Here is a 24,486-nt window from a genome sequence, read left to right as displayed (position 1 = left end):
AGTTTCTCCACCAGGATATCATGGGGCACTTTGTCAAAGGCCTTGCTGAAATCCAGGTAAACCACATCCACTGCATCCCCTCCATCTAGCCATCTCAAAACCTTGTCATAGAATTCCACAAGGACCTGTTTTTGCGGAAGCCGTGTTGTGTGGCTGCCAGCCTCCCTTCCCTATCTAGCATCACTAGATCCCTCTGTATTATGAGCCTTTTCATTGTTTTTCCTACAATGGACGTAAGGCTAACAGGTCTGTAATTCCCCATATCCCTTCTACTACCCTTTTTGAAAATTGGGACCACTGATGCTACCCTCCAGTCCTCTGGAACTTCACCCATTCTCCACGAGGCCTCAAAAATGGAGGCCAGGGGGTGTGAGAGAACCCCTGCCAACTCTCTAAGTATTCTCTGGTGTAACTTGTCAGGGCCTGGCGGGGGAAGGATAAAAAAAGACAGATAAGCAAAGTGAGAAGAATATGGACAAATGCTGATAAGCTTATGTAACACAGCCTTAGTCTATGCTAGAATTAAAAGGATGTGAGGTGAGATTTGAAAGAAGATAAAAAAATGTTCTCTACAGTACACAAGGTGTGAAGGGACCTCTAAGAATGCGCCAACTAGCCCCAATTCCTGGATGCCAGTCTGTTGCAGAAACAGCATCAGTCTGAAGGGGCACTCATGCATGGTCAGGCTTCTCCATGGGAAATGAATTCTAGTCAAGAACAACAAGACTAACTGAAAAGTCAATTTTTCTTGTTAATGAAAAATGATCAGATTAAAAAAAATGAATATTTTCCTGTAAAATAGTTGCACAAAATTGAAGAAGTATTTCTCCCAAATCCATCCATTCTGCCTTTCTGTCATTTATTATTTATTAAAAGCATTTCTATCTGTTCCTTCTCTGGGATCTCAGGTGGTACAAGAATAAAGCACAACAGCATCAACAAATAACAAATAAAAACTCATTTTTAAAACAACATTAGATCTTAAAATATTGAGAGAATAAAAAGGGTTACAGTTTTATGACAGGAATCACCTCCAAAAATGTGTATGTAGTGCCAACCATAGCCTTCTTCAGTTGTTTTTGTGCCCTGACATATAAAAGAACACAACAGCCCCCCCTTCCTCCTTGATGTTACCAGAAGTATCAGCCAAGCCTATAGCTAATGTATGACCAGTGTCATGTCTCTTCCAAATTTCTTAGGGTTTAGGCCTGTGAGACCAAGAGCATTTGCATAATAGAGAGGAGGCAGTCAGAAGTCCTGCCTGCTACATTTCACTGGTTGTAATGGGTCTTTGCCTCTTAAAGGCAGCAGCAGCAGCTTTGTTTGCACTGGTCACATCCGAGATTAAAAAGGGCAGTATTAATTTTAACAGCAGATTTTCTTTCATTTTTGCAGCAGCTATTGAGGACTAGGCACTTTTTATTCGAATTTGCTTAGAAACCTGGATTGGAAGTGCATTATGCATACATTGGCTATAAAACCTTGATAGAAATCTTGGAAATTCTTATATTTCTATGAAACTGAGCAATACTGCTTTATACACAAGCATCCTGGCTGAATAATGTTCTGGATGTAGGTTCATAAGGAACACATCCATTTTACTTCTTTCAGTGAGAGAAATGTCCTGCCCCACCCCCGTTTTTCCAGGGTCCCTCCATTTCAGTTAAGAGATTTGTATAACTCCATGGACAGTGGAACAGGGATAAAATCATTGTTTTTCTGCACTGCAAGTGAGGAATGTACGGTCCTTCAGATATTGCTGGATTGCCACTTCCATGAGATCTAGTTAGCATACCCAGTGGTGAGGGATGATGGGAGCTGTAATCAGTGTGTGGTGTAGTGGTTAAGAGCATGGGAATGGGACTCAGACGATCTGGGTTCTAGTCCCTGCTCAGCCATGGAGCCAACTGGGTGACTTTGGGCCAGTCACAGACTCTCAGCCCAACCTACAGGAGGGGGAGAATGATGTAAGCTGCCTTGAGCCCTTTGTAGGAAAAAGGCAGAATATAAATCGATAAATAAATAAATAAATAAAAATCTAGCAACATCTGGAGAGCCAGTCATTTTGTATGTCTATTCTACATCATATAAAATCCTTTTGGATTTTATACATCCTTCTGGATAGGCTGGTGGGATTGGGAGTAGGAGGCACTGCTTAGCAGTGGTTCCACTCCTATCTAGCTGGCCACTTCCAGAAGGTGGTGCTGGGGGGACTTTGGCTCTGCGCCATGGCCACTCTGCCATGGAGTACCACAGGGCTCCATTTTGTCCCCCTTGCTCTTCAACATCTACGTGAAACTGCTGGGAGAGGTCATCAGGAGGTTTGGGCTGTGGAGTCATCAGTATGCTGATGACACCCAGCTCTACCTCTCTTTTTCAACTAATCCAGGTGAGGCAGTGGCTGTCCTGAACCGGTGCCTGGCTGAGATAATGGGCTGGATGAAGCTCAATCCAGATAAGATGGAGGTCCTGTTGGGTGGTGATTCGAGCTTCCTGGTAAGTGACTTGGGCCCTGCCCTGGATGGGGTTGCACTCCCTCTAAATCACAGGGTCTACAGCTTAGGAGTGCTCCTTGACCTGGAGCTGTCCTAGGAAGCCCAGTTAACGGTGGTGGCGAGAAGCGCCTTCCTTCAGCTCCGGCTGATCCATCAGCTGTGTCCTTACCTGGAGGAGAACTGCCTAGCAACAATGACACATGCACTGGTTACTTCCCGTTTGGATTACTGTAACGCGCTCTACATGGGGCTGCCCTTGAAGACAGTCCAGATACTTCAGATGGTTCAAAATAGAGCTGCCAGGATGCTGTCAGGAACTGGGTATTATTCTCATATAACCCCAGTCCTCTATCAGCTCCATTGGCTTCCTATTGAAGTCCGGGCTCAATTCAATGGTGCTGGTTATTACCTGTAAAGCCCTAAACGGCTTGGGACCAGGATACCTAAAGGAACGCCTTTTTTCCTACATGCCCTCCTGCCCTCTAAGATCGGCAGCAGAGGCCCTCCTCCAGGAACCCTCTTTGAAAGAGGTCAGGAGACAGAGTACTCAGAGGAGGGCCTTCTCTGTAGTGGCGCTCCGACTAAGGAATGCCTGGCACCGTCATTATATGTTTTTCGGTGCCAGGTCAAGACCTTTTTATTTGGCCAACATTTTAACACATAGTAATTTTAATTGTGAAATGACATATTTAATTTATTTTAAATGATGCTCAGTATGGAATAGTTAATTTTTTATTGAAGTCTGAAATAATGTTGTAAGCCGTCCAGAGACAACAGTAATGAATGGTCTACAATTTTTTTAAATAAATACAATGAACTAGTGGTTCTTAAACTTTGTTGTTTTCTTTTGCTGTTTGCTTGTAGACCACCACATTTTCAGATCTCACAGCCATTACACAGGGGAATATTTGAAAGGTCCCTTGTCCAGTGCTTCTTGCTCTTTACAGTGCTTGCCTCTACAACATGTTTCTCCTTTGATGTTTCCATGAAGCCATTGGTAAGGAAAGAAAAGGCAAGCCACATTTTAGATTATATTCTAAAATTGACACTGAAAAACATTTAATTTCTCAGTGTATAGTAGAAACTTAAAATAAAAGTTTTGTATCTCATTATTTTTCTCTTTTTAATGTGATCTTGGGGGTCACCTGTAAGTGCAGGGTTTAAGAACCAGTGCAATAAAGGACATCAAGTTGTGAATAGCTTAATTGCTTCATAAAGCTAATGTCATTTACTTTGCTCTTAAACTAACTATTTACATTACGTTATAAAACTGCAGGTATAGGTTTCAAGGAGGACGGCACAAACACAATGAAAGAGTTGAGTAATAGCACTCTTTTCTATGATTGCATCTTTCCCCAAATTGATGTTCTGTTGAACATCTAGTTTACAAATGCACTAGTCTTTGGTGAAACATTAAATGCAACCCTGTTATTAACAGAGAAACACAAACTTGTTTGAAACATGTGTTTTCTGGTCTGAATTAGTTTCTGACATAGTCCCCTACTATTATGTTATTTGAGGTGGGAGAAACTTTTAAGTGCCTGAACCCATTTAAACTTAATTGCTTTGTTTTTAACAGAGACTTACTAACTAAAAGAACCAAATTATTGCTTGAATTAGGCTGCTCTAATCTTAATTAAAAGCTTTTCTTTATAATCGGAAACAGCCTACATTAAAAAAGCAAGCTTTTCTTAAATGGTTCGTTTGAATGCTCAAATACCTTTAGATAATTTAGTCTCCATACAGCCACTCATTACTATAGATGTATTGCAGTTAATTAAAAAATTTAAAAGGCTTCTCCATGTGGTTTTTACCTAAGTTTTGGTATGGAATTGGTTGTTTTGAGGGACTGTGATGGATTTGCAAATGGATTGTTGTTTCTGTTCCTTAACATTTTGGACTGTTGCAAATTCTTAAATCAGCACATGAAATTCACATAAGTATTAGCTTTCTACACTTTTTTAAATACTCAAGAGTTTTCAATTTGTTCCAAATTAAACTAAGTTCAACATGAATGTTCAGGTGAATTTATACAATTTCTATAGAGGTCCTTACCAAAAGAGTTTTGTTTCAAATCCAAATTTCAGATATTTAGAAAAATGGAAGAGATAATCCTATTTTGGCAAGTCTTTTAATAGCCTGTAGATAATTTCTTTTACATTAGCCATTATAATGTGAACTAAGATGCTGCTTTTAATTAGTTTTTTTAATTTAATTGTTTATAATTAATTTAGTTTCTATGATATTTGTTGAATTTTTAAATGGGATATTGGAATTGCAACCCCCCTTCCATTCCTACTCCAGAGTGTGGGGCAAGTACACCCATCAAGCTAAGCCACCCAGAGATGGGTGGCTTACCCTAATCCTGACAGACAATTACCAACTTGGTGGCTTGTCATGGCTTCTTTCTCCTATAGGCCCTCTTAGTTCCACCAACTATTGCTGGCACTTATTGATGAGACCTTTACAGCTGAAATCCTCATTTCTTCATTTCATACATCAGCACCATTTCTGAAATTGATCCTCCATCATTCATCAGATTGCCAAATAACTTTAAGTTGCATTCACAAACATTTTAAAAATTGTTCTGGGAATCTTGCAGAACTGCACAGAACTGCAAGACTGCCTGTCTGCTATTGAGCCTTGTATATTGCTACCCTTGTCAATTTCATTCTCTTCAACCCTCCACTTTGGAGATTCCCTTCTTAGCAAGCACCTTACTTACTTATTTAAAATGTTGCTTCACAATTATGGAAGTAATGCTAGCCACCATTAAATTTCTTTTTTTCTGCAGCCAACAACTGCTTTTAGCTCCCCCACTCCATACTACATGCTTGTTGCTTGCATGTAGTTGAAGACTCTTCCTGTCTTCATCAGTAGCTGTCAGATGTACGTAGGGCTGACAGAGCAGTGAGTAGGACCATTAAACATAAGCATATTTTAAAGCAGAACAGGATCAGAGAGGGTAAGGATATACAAATTTGAAACAAATGAGGTGGATGGCAAAAAGGCACAATCCTCACAGCAGAGGAAAAAGAGGGGAAAATTGGGCAGTACATACATGAAATTAACATTAATAATAGTAATAACTTGTAAAACAATGTCAGTAGTATCTTTGCCATATTGAAGATGGTAGAGTGGAAAGGTGATTGAGGCTGAGAAAGATCATGTATTGAATCCCTGGCAGATGTAAAGAATTTCCTGCTTTTATCCATCATATTTCATTAGTTCACAGTAGTTTAAGAGGTTAGTGATTAAAGCAGCAATACCATATACACACTTAACAGGGAATCAACTTCATTCATTACAAAGTGATTCTGAGTAGGCATGCATGGTTTGTACTGTAATGTATTAGGCCTCCAAGCCATCTTTAGGTTATACATATTATAATTCTCAGCTTTATACAATGGTTGAAAATTTCCAGTAGTCTTTGATCATTTAAAAATAAATGGAGGCGTATAGCTTAATAAGCTTTAATTATATAGTGAGTAGTTTTCTCTTTAAGCACTTTTCAATTATGTGTTTGCTAGTACTGAAGCACAATCTAATCGGACTGTGTTTCTATGGAAACCACATTCATTCATAAATAGGGCTAGTCCAGGAGCTGTGATTCCTGAATGTTGCTTCTATTTGGTCTTCACTCATGGAACAGGAAAGAACAGTCTGTCTTCTTTTAGGCTTAATGCCACATAATAAAAATTAAGGATGAGGCCAGCTTATATTTGTCATTTTTTGTCATTAATATGGTAACAATACTGAAATAACTGAACTACTCAGTATTTTATTAAATTAACACTAGCACCTTATTTTTGCTGTAATTTCTGTTGAAACTTTCTTCCTAACTATTTATAGAATTAAGTGATTGGGGTTTAGATAATACATTGGAAGCCGGTACTTGTAGTTGAGAGAGCTAACTCACAATATACAGTTAAAGAACTGTTAACCTCTTCCATTTAATGGTTCTGCATCAGACAGTACAAATAACCATAATGACAGGGGATTATGGGAGCTATGGCCTCAATACTTCTGGAGAGGACTGATTTGGACATGCTGCTTTAACCAAAATATTTGACACCCCACATACTGATTCCTAAATAAAATCACTGAGTTCCTGAATCTCCTTCCTCTTTAATCTTGCTCTAGTTGCATTCAAGGTAAACGGGCTGTCACATGAAGGGTGGATTATTTTGTCATGCATTCTCTCTAACTTGTATCATCCTAGTGAATGGATTTCTTAAAATCTCATTCTTAACTACTGGCTTAAAGTGGAGCTTCTGTTAGATTAGACTAGACTATCTTGGGTAGAATGCTTAGCTGGGCGTTTATCTAGCATGTTGCCTAGAGTGATATTAGGCTACTGCTGGAAAAACTACTTCTAGTTCACAATTTCTTCAACTAAGATTGTAGTCTTAAACATCTTCAGGAAACATCTTTCTGTCTTCAGGAAATCATTTCCAGACTGATTTCCCGGCTGAGGAACCTTTTTGTGTCTCCTATAAACCTCTGTGCATTGTAAAAGATCCTAAGGCAGAGAGAGAGTGGGCCAAATGTATTGAACCTCTTTATTGACTTGACCGTAGTAGAAGTGCATCCAGCAAAACACAGACAGCATTCTTAGTGCTGGCTCAAGATGCTGCCTGTGTTCATGCATTTTGATGTGCCATGGTTGAGGAAATTGGCACTCTGAGTAGTGAGAGGAGGACATGCCACTACAGAATAAAGAAGCACAGATTACTGCACATATGGAAGAACTTTCAGCAATGTGTAACTGTGGGAGAATGGAAGCTCTGACATATATTGTTTTTTGTTTTCTTTCAATAATCATGTTTAGTTATAACATGTTATGCTCTTATTCCAGAGTGATTTACAAAATAGTTAAACTTGAAAATGTTAGAAGTAAGGGTAGTAGGATGCATAAAATTGACAGTAACCTTCTAAGGAAACTTAGGTTTCCCTGGAATACAGTGTAAATACCATTACTCTGGAAAGCTTGGTAAAGGTGAGGCAGTTGGTTAGTATGCTTAATGCTTCTGCCATCATAAAAATATGAGTACAGTGTTATATAAGAATACAGTTGCTTTTTCCTTTTGGGTGGTTGGGGGCATATAGGCAGCAGCATCCACATGGATTTCCTCATTGCAAGGGACTCTGGGATACTCAATGTTCCTCTTTTGAACAGGATGCAAAACTAAGAGGAACTACAGTTGTTTAATCCTCTCTGAAGTGGCAGTGCAAGCAGTACAAAGTAATCAAGTGTAAAAGTTAGTGCTTTAGGATTCTCCCTATAAATGTTACTAGGATGTCAAGCAAGGATTCTCCCTATAAATGTTACTAGGATGTCAAGCAATACAGAAGCAACAAGAAGCAAGAACAGCCATCAGACACATTCAAAATGTTAAAGCCTGTGAAACAATCAGTCTTCTAGAGCTACAAATACTGGAAGGTTTGACTCAAATTCTTTGTATGCATAATACTCAAAAGCCATGCTGTTTTGTTTTGTAGAGTGAGATAGTATGATTTCTCTTGGCTTCTGTATAACTTCAAAATTTGAGCTGCTTCTATAATGGGATTGGATAGCCAGTTGAGGTTTCAGGATGTACAATCTTGTGATCTTGGAGATACAATCTTATTTTTTTCCAGTCAAAATAAATGATTGCAACGAAAGCAAATTGAAGTGTGGTGTAGTGGTTAAAAGCGCAGGACTGGGACTCAGGCAGTCTGGGTTTTAGTCTGCACTTGGTCATGGAGCCAGCTGGGTGAGTCTCAGCCCATCCTACCTCTCAGGATTGTTGTGGGGTTAAGACTGAGAGAAGGAGGAGACTTATGGAAGCTGCTTTGCATTTGTTGTAAGAAAAATGCAGGCTATAAATCTAAATAAATAATAAAACAAATAGTGTTGCTTTCTGTGATGTTTCACTGAGGGCAAATTCTGTTTTCTATCTCTCTGAATGCTGAACAGTATGTCTTTCTTTGACCAAGATCCCTGGTCTTATCCCTCAACACCTCACTAAACATTCTCAGAGATGGGTATTTTGCTAGTTTTTAATATTGGGGAATTGAGCTTGGAAGATCTTTTTTGCTGGTCACAGAACTTAGAAGGATAGGGAGAAGAATTGCTACTAGTGGGAGAAACGGCAGAATTTTAAAGATTGTTTATGGCCTAAACTTTCACAGAATAAACACATTTCATTGATACATTAGTGTTGCTTTGTTAATTATCAAGGCCTTTTTATTTTTAAAAATTTGCTTTTACCAAAACAATCCAAGCCCTGGGAAGTTGTTGCACTTGTACCTTTCCTCTTGTCTTAATGAACCTCAGGTTTTCTTTCCTTGGTTCTCCCATTCCAATAGCTCACCCTTGACCTTATCTCTACAAACAGTCCTCAGGCCTTTTAAATTTTTACAGTTTCCTCAGGCACTAGCATCTTGAAAACATCATGACAACTGGAAAGCAATAAAAACAAAGAGGCATGTGGCCTGTGTTTTATTGATTTTCTTTTTTAAAAATGTTGACTGCAAGGACATAATATTTAGAGGCAAAATGCATTCATCTTAACAAAGGCAATGTTTTATATGGGTGTCTCTTTCTTCAGCATAGAAGGAAGGGGAGCTAATGGGTTCATATATGGGTTTCTTTGTTTCATAGAAATTAAATTTACTACACTATTGAGCACATACCAAGGGGGAGAGAATCTTGTCTTGTATTTAATACATCATTAAACTTTGTTAAGTTCTGACTGCAGTTCAAACTCAGCAATGCCAAAATAAATTGTTGTAGATGATCAGGAAATCTAAGTATAAGCCAAAGCCTGTTGGTATTTTGTTCCCATTTGTAATTAAGGAAATATCTGTTTAAAATACTCATTGATTTTAGATAATGGATGTGGGGTAGACTTGTTTATAATGCAGAACATCTAATAGAAAAAGCACCTCTAAAGTTCTCATCACCCCATCATTAAAATGATATTTTTAGATTTAGAAAAGCTACAACTACAACTCAGATGAACTTGGCATTGGAAAATTTTACAGTGAGAAAAGGCTGAAGTGCTTATGTTTCCCATCTAGACTTGGATCCAGTACTTTTGGCTGAATTTGGTAGACAGCCATTATTTGTGGTTGCCACTGACTTTTCTCTTGTGTCCTCTAACACATGCCAAGAACTCAAGAAAGGGTGAGAATTATGTAGGAACTGTGTAAAAAAGTTCAGCAAATGTGAATTACTCTCTAGATGTGAGTACCTTTCCAACTTTACTTACATCTTGGAATATAGGTATAAGGACATGTTTCTTAAGCAGGAACCATAGTAAATAATACTGGCAGAGCAATTTTGTGCATGTCTAGTTGGAAATAAGTTCCAGTACGATGGAACTTACTTCCCATTAAGTCTGTGTAGGATTGTAGCCTTAAGCATTTTTCTTTCTAATTTCTGACAGTTTTGCTGAGGGGTGAACATGAAGCCTTGATTATACTAGTAGAGACTTGAAAAACTCAAAAGATATCTGGGATAAGTTTTGATTTAGTCACTAGATAGATTAATTAAGCCAGCAGTCCTACCTATCTGGGAGTGCTATATTTGGAGTCAGTATACATAAGATTGGGCTCATAGCTTTAGCTGATAGCTTAATAGTTGATTGCACATTAGAGGTAAGGCTTCTCTCCTCCCTGCCCAGTAATTGTTTATATTTGATATTGAGAACAATGATAGAAAATTCAGAAAACCAGTTTTATAAGCAAATAATCTTAAGTAGATACCAACAGGGATTATGTAAGAGTGAGGGCAGATGCCAAATTGTTCATATTTTTATAGGAACTGAAGAAATAATTCTGAGACCATATCCTTGTTTGTAAATTGAGGTTGATCTGTTGTTTCTCCTGGAATGTGAAATGTCTGTAATTTACATTTAACACTGAAGCCACAGAATACAACAGAGTATGTATAATAAACTGAAAGAAAAGCTTTGTGGAGAAATAAATCTAATAAGTCAAAATTACATTACTTGAACCAAAATGAATTACTTTCTTCAGTTTTCACCCACATATTTCCTTGAGAAATTACTTTGCCTCAATGATTCTATAGCATGTGCTGAACTATTTTTCAGTATTGTACACAAAGCCTTCTGCTTCCCAAATGTTACAGCCCTGCATGCTGTATTAGTGTATCACTATAATAAAAATTAATATTTTCTTAAATGATAAGTGCAAAATATACATTTTCAGGGGTCTCAATAAGACACTCATCACAGTAAACATTTTAATTTAATCAGTTTCTCAAGGAATGGTTTAAGCACTAATCGCACAGCATCTTAAACCTCCTTAGTGGATTGACTACTGTATAATAAATATATCAAATAACAGGAAAATTCCTATTTAAAAGTTCTGATTTCTGAATACACACAAATTGTGAAAGGGAAAACCATAGTTCATATATGCTCAAGTAATTTAAAAACTGTTGTGAATTACAGTGTAGTCATATTAATGTCTACTCAGTAGTAAGCTGTGCTGCATTTAAAGAGCATGCCCCATTTATTGTTAGAGCAGGACAGACACACATTTATTTATTAGATTTTTAGTCATAAGAGTTAATATAAACATGCATTTGAGACTTGCTTCTACTTGCTGAGAAGGCTGCATATCCATTAAAATATATAAAGCTCTTTGTACACCTGAAGAAGCTTAAAAGAATTATTACTGTGATTATTTCAGTAGAGATGAGAGACCTATATGTGTGATATCAGGTCACCAATGTTTAGCTGTTTAATGTTTAGAGTTAAAAACTTGATTTGATAAAAAGCTACAATTAATTGGGAAACAGATTTTTTTAAAAATGCTGATCACTTTTAATGAAGGTGTTTTTTTAAAATACAGGTGCTATCTTGTAAGAAGCATTCTCCTTTCTGTTTTATACAGGATAAAATACCTCTTGTAAGAGTATACTAGACTTCTGTATAGATCATCTTCAAGATGAAGCTAGTGGTTTTTTCTGCTTGAACTGATTGATTGATTGATTTTCAATTTGCAATGTATGCAGATTTAATAAATTAACCAGTTAGAAGCTGGTATGCTTAATTGCCTAAGATTTCTTGAATAGAATGACAGCTGTGAATAATAGTCAAAAAATAAAACTATCCAAATGTGGTCTGAGATGAGTATTAGAAATGTAGGTTATGGCTCACCACATGCATAACTTGTTCATTACATTTCCATGTCTTTAAGCAAAGCCAGTTTTATTTCCTGTCCAGTGCTTCTTTACTGACACATCATATATTTCATGTTGTGTTCTTTCAACATTGTACGGGTGTATATATTCCCTTCAGATGTCTGAATAAATACTTCCATATAGCCAACTGCTGACATATCAGCAATGAAAACATTACATTTCAAACCATTTTAGTACCCAAACTCTGCTGCATATGATTTCCCCAACTGCTATGTTTTGCAATTGGATAGCTGATTTAGATGAAAAGATGTTTAAGATTTATGCAAGCAGAAAGTTTCCCAATGGCTGTATTTCTACAGAGGTTCAAGAACATAAATTATTGAAAGTCAATTGCAATTTATGCTTCCCAAATTAGTTCCAGATCCAATTGTAGCAGGGCATAGTATGAAAGAAAAACAGACATTCTGACCAAATATGACTCAAGTTTGAAGGTCTGTCATCAAGCAGGCTCAGAGACAGTGCATATGATAGGGGAGTCTAAACTGTAGTTTAAAATTAATGTTCATTGTTCTTCTGGTAGATAATTTAATCTGTTAGCATAAAAGCATCCTTTCCTGGTATAAAAGTTAAGAAAAGGCAAACAATGTTAAATTTCCCCAGCTCATGTACCTGCACAGCATATTGATCACTTTGAATATATGTCCAGAGCAGATCTTTTTTCTTTTATGCTGCCCATCTAAGCAGTTTTAGCTTTTGCAGCATCTTAGTTTAGAGAAATCAAATTGTATTTCTCTTAAATTATTGATACACTAATTACATATACAGATGCTGCTTTATGAAGTGTAAGCTAAGGTCCTGTCTGCCCTGACGAGCATATAGTCTGATACCTAAGGCTTTTGATCACAGATGTGTTCCTGCAAGTTCCTGCAAATGGTAAAGCCAGTGATCAAAGGGATTCCTAAGTTTGTCCACTGGTAATTTTGAGCCTAGCTTGCAATTTGTAGGGAATTCTGTTTCCTGGGTTTGACATCAGGCAAACACCAAAAGGGAGGGGGAAGTACAATTTATCCAACTTCCAACAAATAATAGCTTGGAATGTTATGTATGAACTAGGCTGATGGCATGTGTGCCAACCCACCTAGGTAATATTCAATGTATTTATGTCCATTGGTCAAGTAGTTGAAAATAGGTAATGTTTCTATTCAGATTTACATGATAAGAATGTAAGAATTTGCTGTACTTTAATTAATGAAACTTACAATATTAGGGATAATCCATTACTGAAAAATACTACATGATCATCTTTAGAAAACAAGGCATTTCCTAGTGTACTGTGTTCAATATACCAAGTATTGCTTTTTACTAATCAAACTAGTGATTTTTTTGCTTCTTTCCTTAGACATTGATGAGTGTGAAAATGACTTCTACAATGGAGGCTGTGTACATGAATGCATCAACATTCCAGGCAACTACAGGTGTACATGCTATGATGGGTTCATGTTGGCTCATGATGGACACAATTGCCTTGGTAAGTTGTTATTGTGAAGAAATCGGTAGGACATTTTATGTGGTACCTTTCTGTTATATAGCTTTCATCAAACAAAGCCCATTAAAGGTAAAGGTAAAGGTTTCCCCTTGACATTAAGTCCAGTCATGCCTGACTCTAGGGGGCGGTGCTCATCTCTCTTTCCTAGAAGAGGGAGTCAGCGTTTGTCAGCAGACAGTCTCCATGGTCATGTGGCCGGCATGACTAAACACCAAAGTGCACGGAACGCTGTTACCTGCCCACCGAAGTGGTACCTTTTTATCTACTTGCATTTGCATGCTTTCGAACTGCAAGGCTGGCAGGAGCTGGGACGGAGCAACAGGAACTCACCCCGTTGTGCAGATTCGAACCAGTGACCTTTCGATCTACCAGCCCAGCAGCACAGTGGTTTAAACCACTGCTCCACCTGCAGTCAACTGCTGCACCCAGTTATAAGTTTGGTAGAAAAAAACAGGGTAATTATCATGTTGGACTTTGTACTAAGGACACCTTTACAGTTTCCCCTAATATCTTGCTCATGCTATTCAGATTTTAAGGTATTTGAGTAGAGAGAAGGCACTGGAGCAGTGTTCCAAACCAGTCTTTCTCAATTTCTCTCTCTTGCTCTCATATAATTAAATGGAAATGACAAAACAGCATTGAATGGTAATTGAGAGTATAATGGCAAATATTCTGTTAATGTTTTTTGTTTGCTATTTCTGCGGCTTCTGTTTGAGCACAAGAGCAGATAAATCTGTTCTTGCAACAAAGTTAAGTTATGCAGATGTCCTAGCAATGAGTGATTCATGATGCTGAAACATGGTTGTGCAGGTGTGGGATAATGTGTAGAATTCATCTATTGATTCCTAGCTGTACGTAGCTTTCACCAGCAATATCAAAAGATTGAGAATTTCTTTTACATGAAATTCAGTTTTCTTAGGTATCATGCCAAACTTACTGACTTGAATCCAAAATATTGCTGCGTTAGTGGAAGGTACTTCAGATTGTACAGGCTATATGTGTCACTGATTCATCTGCACTCAGTCCTCAAAAGTTCATGTAGAGGACTCAGTGGGATCTTTGGATCCGATCCAATCATCCACCCCTTTTAGATATGAATAAAGGCGATAATACAAAGCTGGAGAATTTTGCGAAGTTCTGCTGAGGTCAGTTTTCACTCAGTGACTGGAGGCAAAATTTGGGATTTCTGGAATATGTTTTGTATAATTTTTCACCTTTCCTTTTCATTCAAGTTGGTAAGGGAATGGTTATTTAGTTTGGTTGCTGAATCTGCCAATTTGTTTCATTTGTTATAAGTATTTACATTTTATTTATCATAGCTACAAGTACAACTATTGCTAGAAGAGCTGACACTCTTCCTTTAAATATAGTGAATTCAATCCCTGAACAAGCAGAACCATAAACAATAATTAGGAAAAATAAAACTGGTGGTTCAGTAGCCTTGAGTAAGATTGAGTTGTTGTATTTCTCACAGGAAGAAAAATCCTCCTTCCTCCTCATTTGCATACTTCTAGTTATCAAGATGTATGCAGGTTCTTAAAATGGCCTTGTTTTTAATCTGGGACAGCATAATCCACCTATATTACAGTAGTAATAGTAATTTGATATATTTCTGTATCTACACTGGAGCATATCCTGTTAGTTATGTTATGTAGATGGGTATGTCTTCTATAAGATGTATTTAATCTCATTTTTACTGAAATGTTCCCGAAAGTGATTTAATCCATGGTTAAATCTAAATGAGTTCAGGATTCTTTTTAATAATTTGGGATTCAGTCAGGTATATTTAATTTTATTTGGAATGGTTAAGCATGTTCAAAAGCCACCTGGAAAGATTGGTGGTCTTATCAATATAATTTTCTGTTCTCTCAAAATTCCTTAGAAGAAACCTTTAGAAACTTTGTGAAATTTGGTTTAGACAGAAACAGTGATTTTCTAGAGATGTACTCCTTCCCCATTGCCTCATACTCACACTAGTCTCACTGAGACTTCCTCAAAAAATCTCAGTGTCTCATATAAAGCAATCCCAAATTTGGTTTTAATTTCAGCTATAACTCCATTCTAAAAAAAGGATTAGACAAATTCACGGACGATAATGTGGATAACATTAAAGAAGATAATGTGGATAACATTAAAAAGGATTGGACAAATTCAATGGCTATTAGGCTTGATTCCTATATTCTACCTCTTGTATCAGAAGCAATTTGTTTCTAAATACCAATTGTTGGGGAACATGCATGGAAGGGCCTGTTGCATTCATGTCCTGCCTGTGAATTTCCTATGGGTGAACAGGATGCTTAACAAAAGAGCATCCTGTGAACTGATAAAATCAGATCAATCCATCTTAAGTTCTTAGAGATCTTCAAGTTGACATTACCTGGAGGAGGGCTTTCTCTGCAGTCTCGCCTAATTGTGGAATACTCTCCCCAGAGAGGTTCACCTAGTGCCAACACTTTTTTCTTTTTCGCGCCAGGCAAAACCCTTTTTATTCTCCCATTATTTTAATGTTTAATTGGTTTTAATTGTGATTTTATTGTGAATTGCTGAATGCTGCACCATTTTTAATCTGTGCTTGTTGTAACCTGTCCAGAGACGCTAATAATGTCTATAAAAGCTTTAAATAAATAGATAAATAAATAAATAAAGATTCAAACTGTCACATATTAGCTTGAAAATGAGCTCTGTGGTGCTTGAGAGGCTGTTCTTATTGACATTTCTCAATATTATCTGGATGTTGGATTAGGACATGCATCTCTTGAAGTTTTGTTTACCTACACAGGTTGCTCTGGTTTGTTCCCATCCTTGCCTCCTCATGCACTTCACTGATCACTCTGGGGAATGCAGCATCTTGCTAAGGAAGTTTAAAAGCAATATGTGTTTCATTTATCACCCAAGGTGGTTAGTGTGATGAAGTGCATATTGTCTGCTGACAAGGAGTAGTTAAAATAGTGTCTATTTATGGTTGTTTATTTTTATACTGCCCAAAGGTGAAAGCTCTCTGAATTCTGTTACTCATTAAGTTAAAATGAATTCAACATGACTTATTCTCAGATAAGTTCATATAGGATTGCAGCTTACTCCTCTTAGGGAGCATTCCTAAACTATCTCCATGGCCAACTGGGGAAGGGGAAACAAAGGATGCAGAGGAAGAGCATCTCTGCTGGATAGCACTTACACTTCCTGAGAGGCACCTCATTATGCCCACAGAAAGCTCAGGAAGTATAGACAAACTAATAATGGTGTTACTTGCCACCAGTGGCAAGAACTGAAATAGGCATGCCAGGGGTGGGGTAGAGATGGGCTTGCATCTTCAGGATCCAAAGCACCCTCATCTCCTTGATATGCTTGTGAATTTGGGCCCAAAAGTACACCCACTCTGATGCTGGTACAGGTAATCTCCTTCCTCTTGCCATTGAGAGGAAAAAAACAATAGAGCACTGGTGGACAAAAGGTGATGATAAAGCTATCCCAGTCCAGCAGGCTAATAGGTTGCAGGCACTCTCTTCCTCTTCCCAGTAAACATAGGGTTACTCTGCCATGATTTCTCCCACTATTTTGTTTTTAACAATTTCAATGTAAGCCACCTTGTGAAGACTTGCCACTTTTTCTTTCTTTCTTTCTTTCTTTCTTTCTTTCTTTCTTTCTTTCTTTCTTTTTTGGCAGTTTTGGAGCAAGCATGGTTTGTTTGTTTTGCAAATACTTAGTGTAAGGCTGTTGAGAATGGTATTGCTAAGGAATTGTTTCTGTTAGAGTCCCTATGAGCCAACTTCTTTCAGAACTTGTTTTGCAGTAATGTTGCCATTGCAGAATGTTAATAACCTTTCTATAAACAAATAATAGAAACATCTTCTCCATTTGAATTGGAGGAGATGGGGTTGAGGGACTATTTGCACCACTTCTTTCCCATTTTTTTCTTCTCTCTATACTCTAATAAAATGAACTCTATCTCCCCCTCCCCTTTTTGGTTGAGATTCTTTGGCTACACATTTATATTGGAAATGTTCCAAGTCTGTCCTTGGAGGAACTCAACTCATTCTCTATTTGACATTTTTATTGAGGAATTTCTCAAATATAACATGAAATGACACTATGGGGAATTTGAACTATGGTGAGATCCTCATCTGGTTAAATATAATTGCCTTTAGCATTGTAATCACTTGAAATTGCAGTAGTTCTTTGTAAAGATTATTATTTTAAGTTCAGTTCAGCAGATGCAAGATTAATATTTAGCTTCATGAAATGAAGGTTTCTTTAAGTCTTAATTTGAAACTGGTGGTGAAATAAACTTTCTGTTCCTGGGCATGAGGGAAATACTTTGTTTTCTTACAAGCAAGTAGCATATTTGTCCAGATGTTCTTTTCTGTTTGATTTGCTTTCCCATTGACTTATTGATTAATTGATTTCCCCTCCCTCTTCTCATGCTTCGGGATGGATGGATGCACGCGCGCGCACACACACACACACACACACACAGTCATTTTCCATCATTCTTTTCATTTCATGAGGTCAAATAGCAGTTGAGCATTGGGAATTTCAGTATAAAATATGTTAAGCCATCTTAAGTTACACGTGAATGGTAATGCCAAACTGTTTTTATAAAATCTGCAAGATCTTTTGGAATAGGGGAAACATTACATCTTAAATACTGGCTATACAGATTATTCTAAGGCTGCAGTTCTGTGTATACTTACTCAGAACTATATTTGATTGGGTCATTGGGCCTACTTATGTTCCAAGTAAACATGCATAGGGGATTGGACTGTGTGGTTGCAATTCTATTGCTTAGGAAAAAGTCCCATTGAAATTTATTTCTGAGTAAACCTGCATAGGATCAAGATGTAAGTCCCAAATCAACAGTGCATTTCATGTCTGGTTAAAACTTAATGCAGTTAGCCATCCCACTAAAAGAGTGGATTGAACAGTATATCACAGGATCAACATGGATAAAACTGTGACTTACAGATGTGCATTAGCTGTTCAGCACTGCAAATATGCATGGTACACTAGAGCATAGTCATACATGAAAAATTATGCAAGGAGTTTACAGTAAATAATGTGTACAGAAGTTTAAAGGTGTTAGGTACGTTGCATACTAGCAGTTACTTTCAGTTTATAATGTTTTGGGGACCTAGGACCATCTCAAAGCATGTTAGAGTTCTAGGAAAGACATAGTCTTGGCACCAGTGTTATTTACCGCCTCACACCACTGCTGTTATTTTATGAACAGCATAAAAAGGGTGCAGGGGATGTGTTTCCTGGGATTATATTGAATGTTATTAGTTTTACTACATACATCACTTTCCACTGAATCAAGCTGGCTCAAAATGACATGCACACACACCCATATACAAAATTCAGGATAAATATAACAAAGAAATCAATATAAACCATAATCAGCACAATAACACAAGAATAACACCATGAATGGTCACCACAAAAACAGCTCACAGGGACTGGGCCATAACTAATGTTTACTTATATGGGTAAATAAATATGTATGTACAAGCTGGAGTTAAGATTGCCAGGAGAAATATCAACAACCTCAGATATGCAGATGATACCACTCTAATGGCAGAAAGTGAAGAGGAACTAAAGAGCCTCTTGATGCGGGTGAAGAAGGAGAGCACAAAAGTTGGCTTGAAACTCAACATTAAGAAAACTAAGATTATGGCATCCAGTCCTATCACCCTGGCGAACAGATGGGGAAGAAATGGAGGTAGTGACAGATTTTATTTTCCTGGGCTCCAAGATCACCGCAGATGGGGACTGCAGCCAAGAAATTAAAAGATGCTTTCTCCTTGGGAGGAAAGCTATGGCAAATCTAGACAGCATACTAAAAAGCAGAGACATCACCCTACCAACAAAAGTGCGTATAGTCAAGGCTGTGGTTTTCCCAGTTGCAATGTATGGCAATGAAAGCTGGACCATAAGGAAGGATGAATGCCGAAGAAGTGAGGCCTTTGAATTGTGGTGCTGGAGAAGATTCCTGTGAGTCCCTTGGACTGCAAGGCGATCAAACCAGTCAGTCCGAGAGATCAACTCTGACTGCTGTTTAGAAGACCAGATCCTGAAGATGAAACTCAAATACTTTGGCCACCTAATGAGAAGGAAGGACTCATTGGAGTAGAGCCTAATGCTGGGAACAATTGACGGCAAAAGAATTAGGGGACGGCAATGAATGAGGTGGCTAGATGGAGTCACTGAAACAGTTGACGTGAGCTTAAGTAGACTCTGGGGGATGGTAGAGGACAGGAAAGCCTGGAGGAATGTTGTCCATGGGGCCGCAATGGGTCAGACATGACTTCACGACTAACAACAACAACCACATCACACACCCTTCTTCCTCCACTGTCTAGCCGTATAGAATCATAGAGTTGGTGAGAATCTTGTAAGCCAACCCCCTGCTTGATGTAGGAACTCCAGAACTAAAATGGCCCCAAAAGATGACTGCCCAGCAATTGCTGTTCATCCCTCTAAGCAATTGGTTTGGCTGTCAAATTGCTCTTATCTTTAAGATGTCTCTCCAACAATTCAACTGAAATTTACTCCTCTGTAACTTAAACCCATTACACTTATAGATGACAGAGAACAGTTCTTTTTCATCTTCTGTGTGTCAGCCCTTCCCTTCAAGGATTTGAAGAGTGTTCTTGTTCATTCCATAGAGTAGTGGTTTTCATACTGTGGCCTGGGAAACAATGGAGATTCCATGGAAGCCCATCAGGGTTCACAATGAGAATCTCAGTAATGGTAGAAGGTGTTTCCTGTAGGACAGCTTGCCTGACTGCATTGGCAAACATGTGTTAGGGTATACTGTCTGAGAGGCTCATCAGGCCTGGACATTGCTTCCTATGAATTCATTGTGTATTTCAGAATATTGCCATGTTCCTTTGTAGTGTTTGGGAAAGCTGTAGTAAGTTTTCCCTCACAGTAAAAAAATTGAGAAATGGAATCTTTAAAATATTGTGTTCTGCTGTGTGCTGTTAAGTCATCTCTGACTTAGGGTGACTCTATGAATGAATAACCTCCAAAATGTGCTGTCTTTGACAGCCCTGCTCAAATCTTACAGATTCTAGACTATGGCTTCCTTTATGGAATCAATCCATCTTGTTTTTGGTCATTCTCTTTTTCTTCTGCCTTCAACTTTTGCCAGCATTATTGTCTTTTCCATTGGATTCTAACAATGTGCTTCAGCGTTGTAGTTTGCTTTCAGGACAAGTTTTGATTGGAACTGATCTAGGACCCACCCGTTCATAGAAACAGAATGAGCCAGAAGGGGTCTCCCAGGCCATCCAGTCTGACCCCAGCTCTAGCCGGCTCTGCTCATGACATGCCTACCATCTTTCTTTCTGTCCAGGATATTTATAGAGCTTTCTGCTGGTTAGCACCAGTAATGTGAAAAATAGCTTGAGACAATTTTAGTATTAATCGACAATTTTAGTAGACAATTTAGTAGACAATTTTTTTAATACTAAAAATATACGTATCAGCTGTTGGTACGTTTATATTCACTACCATGTTATATGACCACTTCAGCATCTACACATTAAAAGGATATTTCCTTCTTCAGAATCAGTCATATAATGTGGCCTACCAAATTTCCTCCTTTTAATGTTGAACATTATCATCATGCTCCAAACATCAAATGAAAGATTTACAGTTGTGTAGGAATCATCTCATATAGCTCCAGATGTGAAATGTCAACAAATTGTAGCATTAATTGACTTAAGATTGCATAATCACTGCTCTGATTAAAGAGAGCAACACTTTTTTTCTTTCATTTTGATTGTTTAGCTTTGTTTTTCTTCTCTCTTTGGACAGCTGCATGCAATGTGTGGGTCATAGGAACTCCAAGAGAATGTTTCTGTTGCTGATGTTTGTTTGTCTTTACATTATCCAACAGCTCAGCTAGGGGTTTTTTCCCTCCATTAAAACACTGAACATTGTTAACAAAACCTAAACAACTTTTGGAAGGCTTTGTGTGTTGTATAAACACAAAATATTTGTAAAATAAAATGCAAAAATTGGCCTCTTGCTAAGTCCCCCTGCTGTATGATATGTAGTTCCTGATTGGTGGGCATCCTGCATTACAGTCTTGAGTGTGAACAGCTCCATACTTTATACAGCAATGATGGTTGCTGCAGGTACACTGGTGGTTCCCCACTGAAAATGGAAAATAGAGATATTTCTTAACTGTTGATGATCTTTCTGAAAATGCCATGTAAGATGGAAGAATGAATTAGAAGTGGTGAACTGCTCCTGGAAGTTGGAAATGTCTTTGCTTCCCTAATCAGTTATTAATTAGTTCTCTTTTCAAATTACATATTTAAATATATGAATGAATTTTAACATATATTGTATCACTAGGTCCTAATTCACAAGATCACAAATCCATGGTTTTTTAATCACAGTTTGTTCGTGAGTGAATGGAAGCAAGTGTGCTGCTTCTACCCAACTTACCTTTTCAGAAAAGTGCACCATCTCTGAATTATTTTGTGGAGATCAGGAAATTCTGGATTGTTTAGGGGTTAAGCAATGCAGAATTAACCCATGGTTAGTTGTTCAGTTAACTCTGGGTTGTTTAACAACCTAGTGAATTGGTGACACTTGAACTGAGTCTATGTAGAACAGGGCATAAGTTCAAAGCACAACAGTATTCATGTCTACCTAATATCTGTACCCTCTTATCCAGGAAGCAGGAAAAGTTATGAGTAGTCTACATTTGGTGAAGAAGTGCCTGAATCCTCTAAACTGCTTGTATTGAAAATATGACCTCATTAGCACTTACTGTTTTATAGATGTGATCTGAACTGGGAAGATTCTGTCAGCAGCCTATAAAGACAATGGAATGCTTTTAATTCCTATAGCATAGGCCTGCCTGTCTGCCTGGATGCTTTGCCATATGCATGTTCACTTCATATTCTGTGGTGCATCATGGGGATTGTGTAGGAAAATCTAGGACTTCAGTACAGGCTGTAACTGAATATGCTGTAGGCATTTTTATCAGCATTGCAGTGCCAGATGCACTGGTTTGTCACAAGGCACTCACCTGAAACCATCATCATTGTACTATTTTTGCCATTACATTTTGGATTTCTTCAGATGGCTTATATCATTGCTTTTAATATGTTGCGGATTTTACCTAGTGTGTATATCTGTATGTGCTAAATGTGTGGTCCTGATTTGGGCTCAGAGGAATGCTTCAGTGGGCTCATGGGCTGGGGTGGGGAGGAATTGTCTTGTGGGTGTCAAAACAGGAGTAACCCTGAGAAGAAAATCCTTCAGTCACTTTTCCACCTTCCTTGTCCCCGCATCCCATGACTTCTCTCTCTAACTTGCCGATTGAAGTGGAGAGTAAATGCAGTGTCACTTCCTCCTTCCTCGTCCCTCCTTTTACTTGAAAAAAGTAAGTTTAGAATGTACTTAAAGAAACAACTAACTGAAAAGTGCTGAAATTCATGTCTCCTTGGAAGTAAATAACATTACCATCAATGACCTTACTCAAAAGTTAAAAAAAAAAAAAATCAGTGACATTTATACTTGAGAAAGTCAGCTCAGGGGAGAGGCTGCACTTTCAGGAATTGGTTTTGAGTTGGATGGGATTGGGGTACTGGTCGCACTGTCTTCACCCCATGGGAGTATAGCAATTCCCATTGTCTCTCCCTAATCTCCACTCCCTTCTTTCTTTGCACATTTTTTTCTGTGGGGTAGGAGGACTGACAACTTGTTTTCTTTCTTTAAAAACAATCTGTGCTTATTTGCTTCTTTACGGCTCAGCATTGATGAAAAACAAATAGCCACTTCCCATGCATCATGAAATTCCTTCTTCTTTTCCTGCTGTTGCATTTGTGTACAACAGAAGATCACACTTTTGACACAGTGAAAATAATTATTAGCAAATCCACCAACAGTAATAAATGCATTTTGTATAAATATCATTTCAGAGCTTCAAGATTAATCGAAGAACTCTAATGTGGCTCTATATGAACACATATGAACAATATACAATGCTTGTTACATAATGCTAAATTTCCTTAAAGAAAGACTTGCATGTATGAGAAATAGACTGGAAACTTTTTCTTTTGTTTGCTTTTGGCATTCCTTTTTGTTGGCTTTAGAATCCTCTAGCCACCAGTCTTGACCAGTGGTGGAATAGGTTCAACCAGTTTGCGCTCTTGCACAGCCCTAGTCATTACCCATGTGAGAATTTCCAGTGCAAAGAATAACCCTTTGAAACTTCTGTCTGTTCCCAGCCTACCACTGAATTTTGTTTTGGAATTTTGCTTTGCATATACACTACTACTTGTTTTGCATCTCAGTGCTTTTTTCTTTATTTGGCAAATATTTATATTATGAAGAGTCAACATTTGTTTGCAACAAACTGTACTACAGTAGTAACATGGAAAGATAAACATATAGAGATGATGCATGCATGTATTTGGCTATGAAAATATCTGATATTTCTGACTCAGATTTTATTTATGCAGATCATAGATTGTAACAGATTTGTGCATTCAAGAAACTATATGTAAGCATATAGAAAATGCATGAAGGTGTCTATTTAGGTAAAACCAATAATAAAAGGGAGAGATGGGTGCAAATGCTGGTATGCTGGGGGTGAGAGACGAGTGCAAACATGGGCATGCTCGGGGGGGTTGGGTGCAATCATGCTGTGTGGGGGGAGATGGCCGAGATCGCGGTTGCGATTCTGCAGGAAAGATGGGAGAAATTACGGGCGCGCTCATGCAGGAAAGACAGATGCAGTCTCGGCCATCTCCCCCCCCCCACCCCTAGCACGATTGTGGCCATCTCCCTACTCAGGGGGTGGGGGTGGGGAGATTGCCGCCATTGCGGTCGCCGCCTAATGCGGAGTTCGTGAACTGAGGCATTTGTGAGCCGAGATACCACTGTATCATTGTCTTTATTATTTAACCAAAGTTCAAATGTTGGTGGGTAGTTCTTAGACTGGTAGTTGTGTAAATAAATCAGCCTTTATCTTCCTCTTACAAATGTCTATTTGCATATTAAATACCTATTTCTATACTGCCCTACAACTAAAGTTCTCTGGGTGATTTACATAGTCCATAAAACAGATGATAAAATACAATTAAAATACCATATAATAATAAATTAAAAATTTAAACAGCTAAAAACAGATAACAAAGAATAACAAAAAAGATGACTCTGCAAAACACCTGGTGATCCCTGCCTCAAACCCCTGCATGACCAAGGAAATCTTCAAGATTTCCGAAAAGAAGCTGTGTTAACCTGGCACCAAAAAGATGACAGAT

General features: G+C 38.0%; 1 protein-coding gene across 1 annotated transcript in view; it reads left to right on the top strand.

Annotated features, from left to right (window-relative positions):
• SCUBE1 (signal peptide, CUB domain and EGF like domain containing 1) overlaps positions 1 to 24,486 on the top strand; it is a 275,622-nt gene that overhangs the window by 30,646 nt on the left and 220,490 nt on the right. Inside the window, exon 3 of the mRNA XM_044450905.1 lies at positions 13,052 to 13,180. Within this exon, the coding sequence (XP_044306840.1) occupies positions 13,052 to 13,180 (129 nt within the window). The remainder of the gene's footprint in view (positions 1 to 13,051; positions 13,181 to 24,486) is intronic.

Source organism: Varanus komodoensis, unplaced genomic scaffold (assembly GCF_004798865.1).
Source record: "Varanus komodoensis strain SLA01 unplaced genomic scaffold, ASM479886v1 scaffold69, whole genome shotgun sequence".
In the NCBI taxonomy this organism is placed as follows: Eukaryota; Metazoa; Chordata; class Lepidosauria; order Squamata; family Varanidae; genus Varanus; species Varanus komodoensis.
This window is presented reverse-complemented; position numbering and strand designations above follow the sequence as displayed.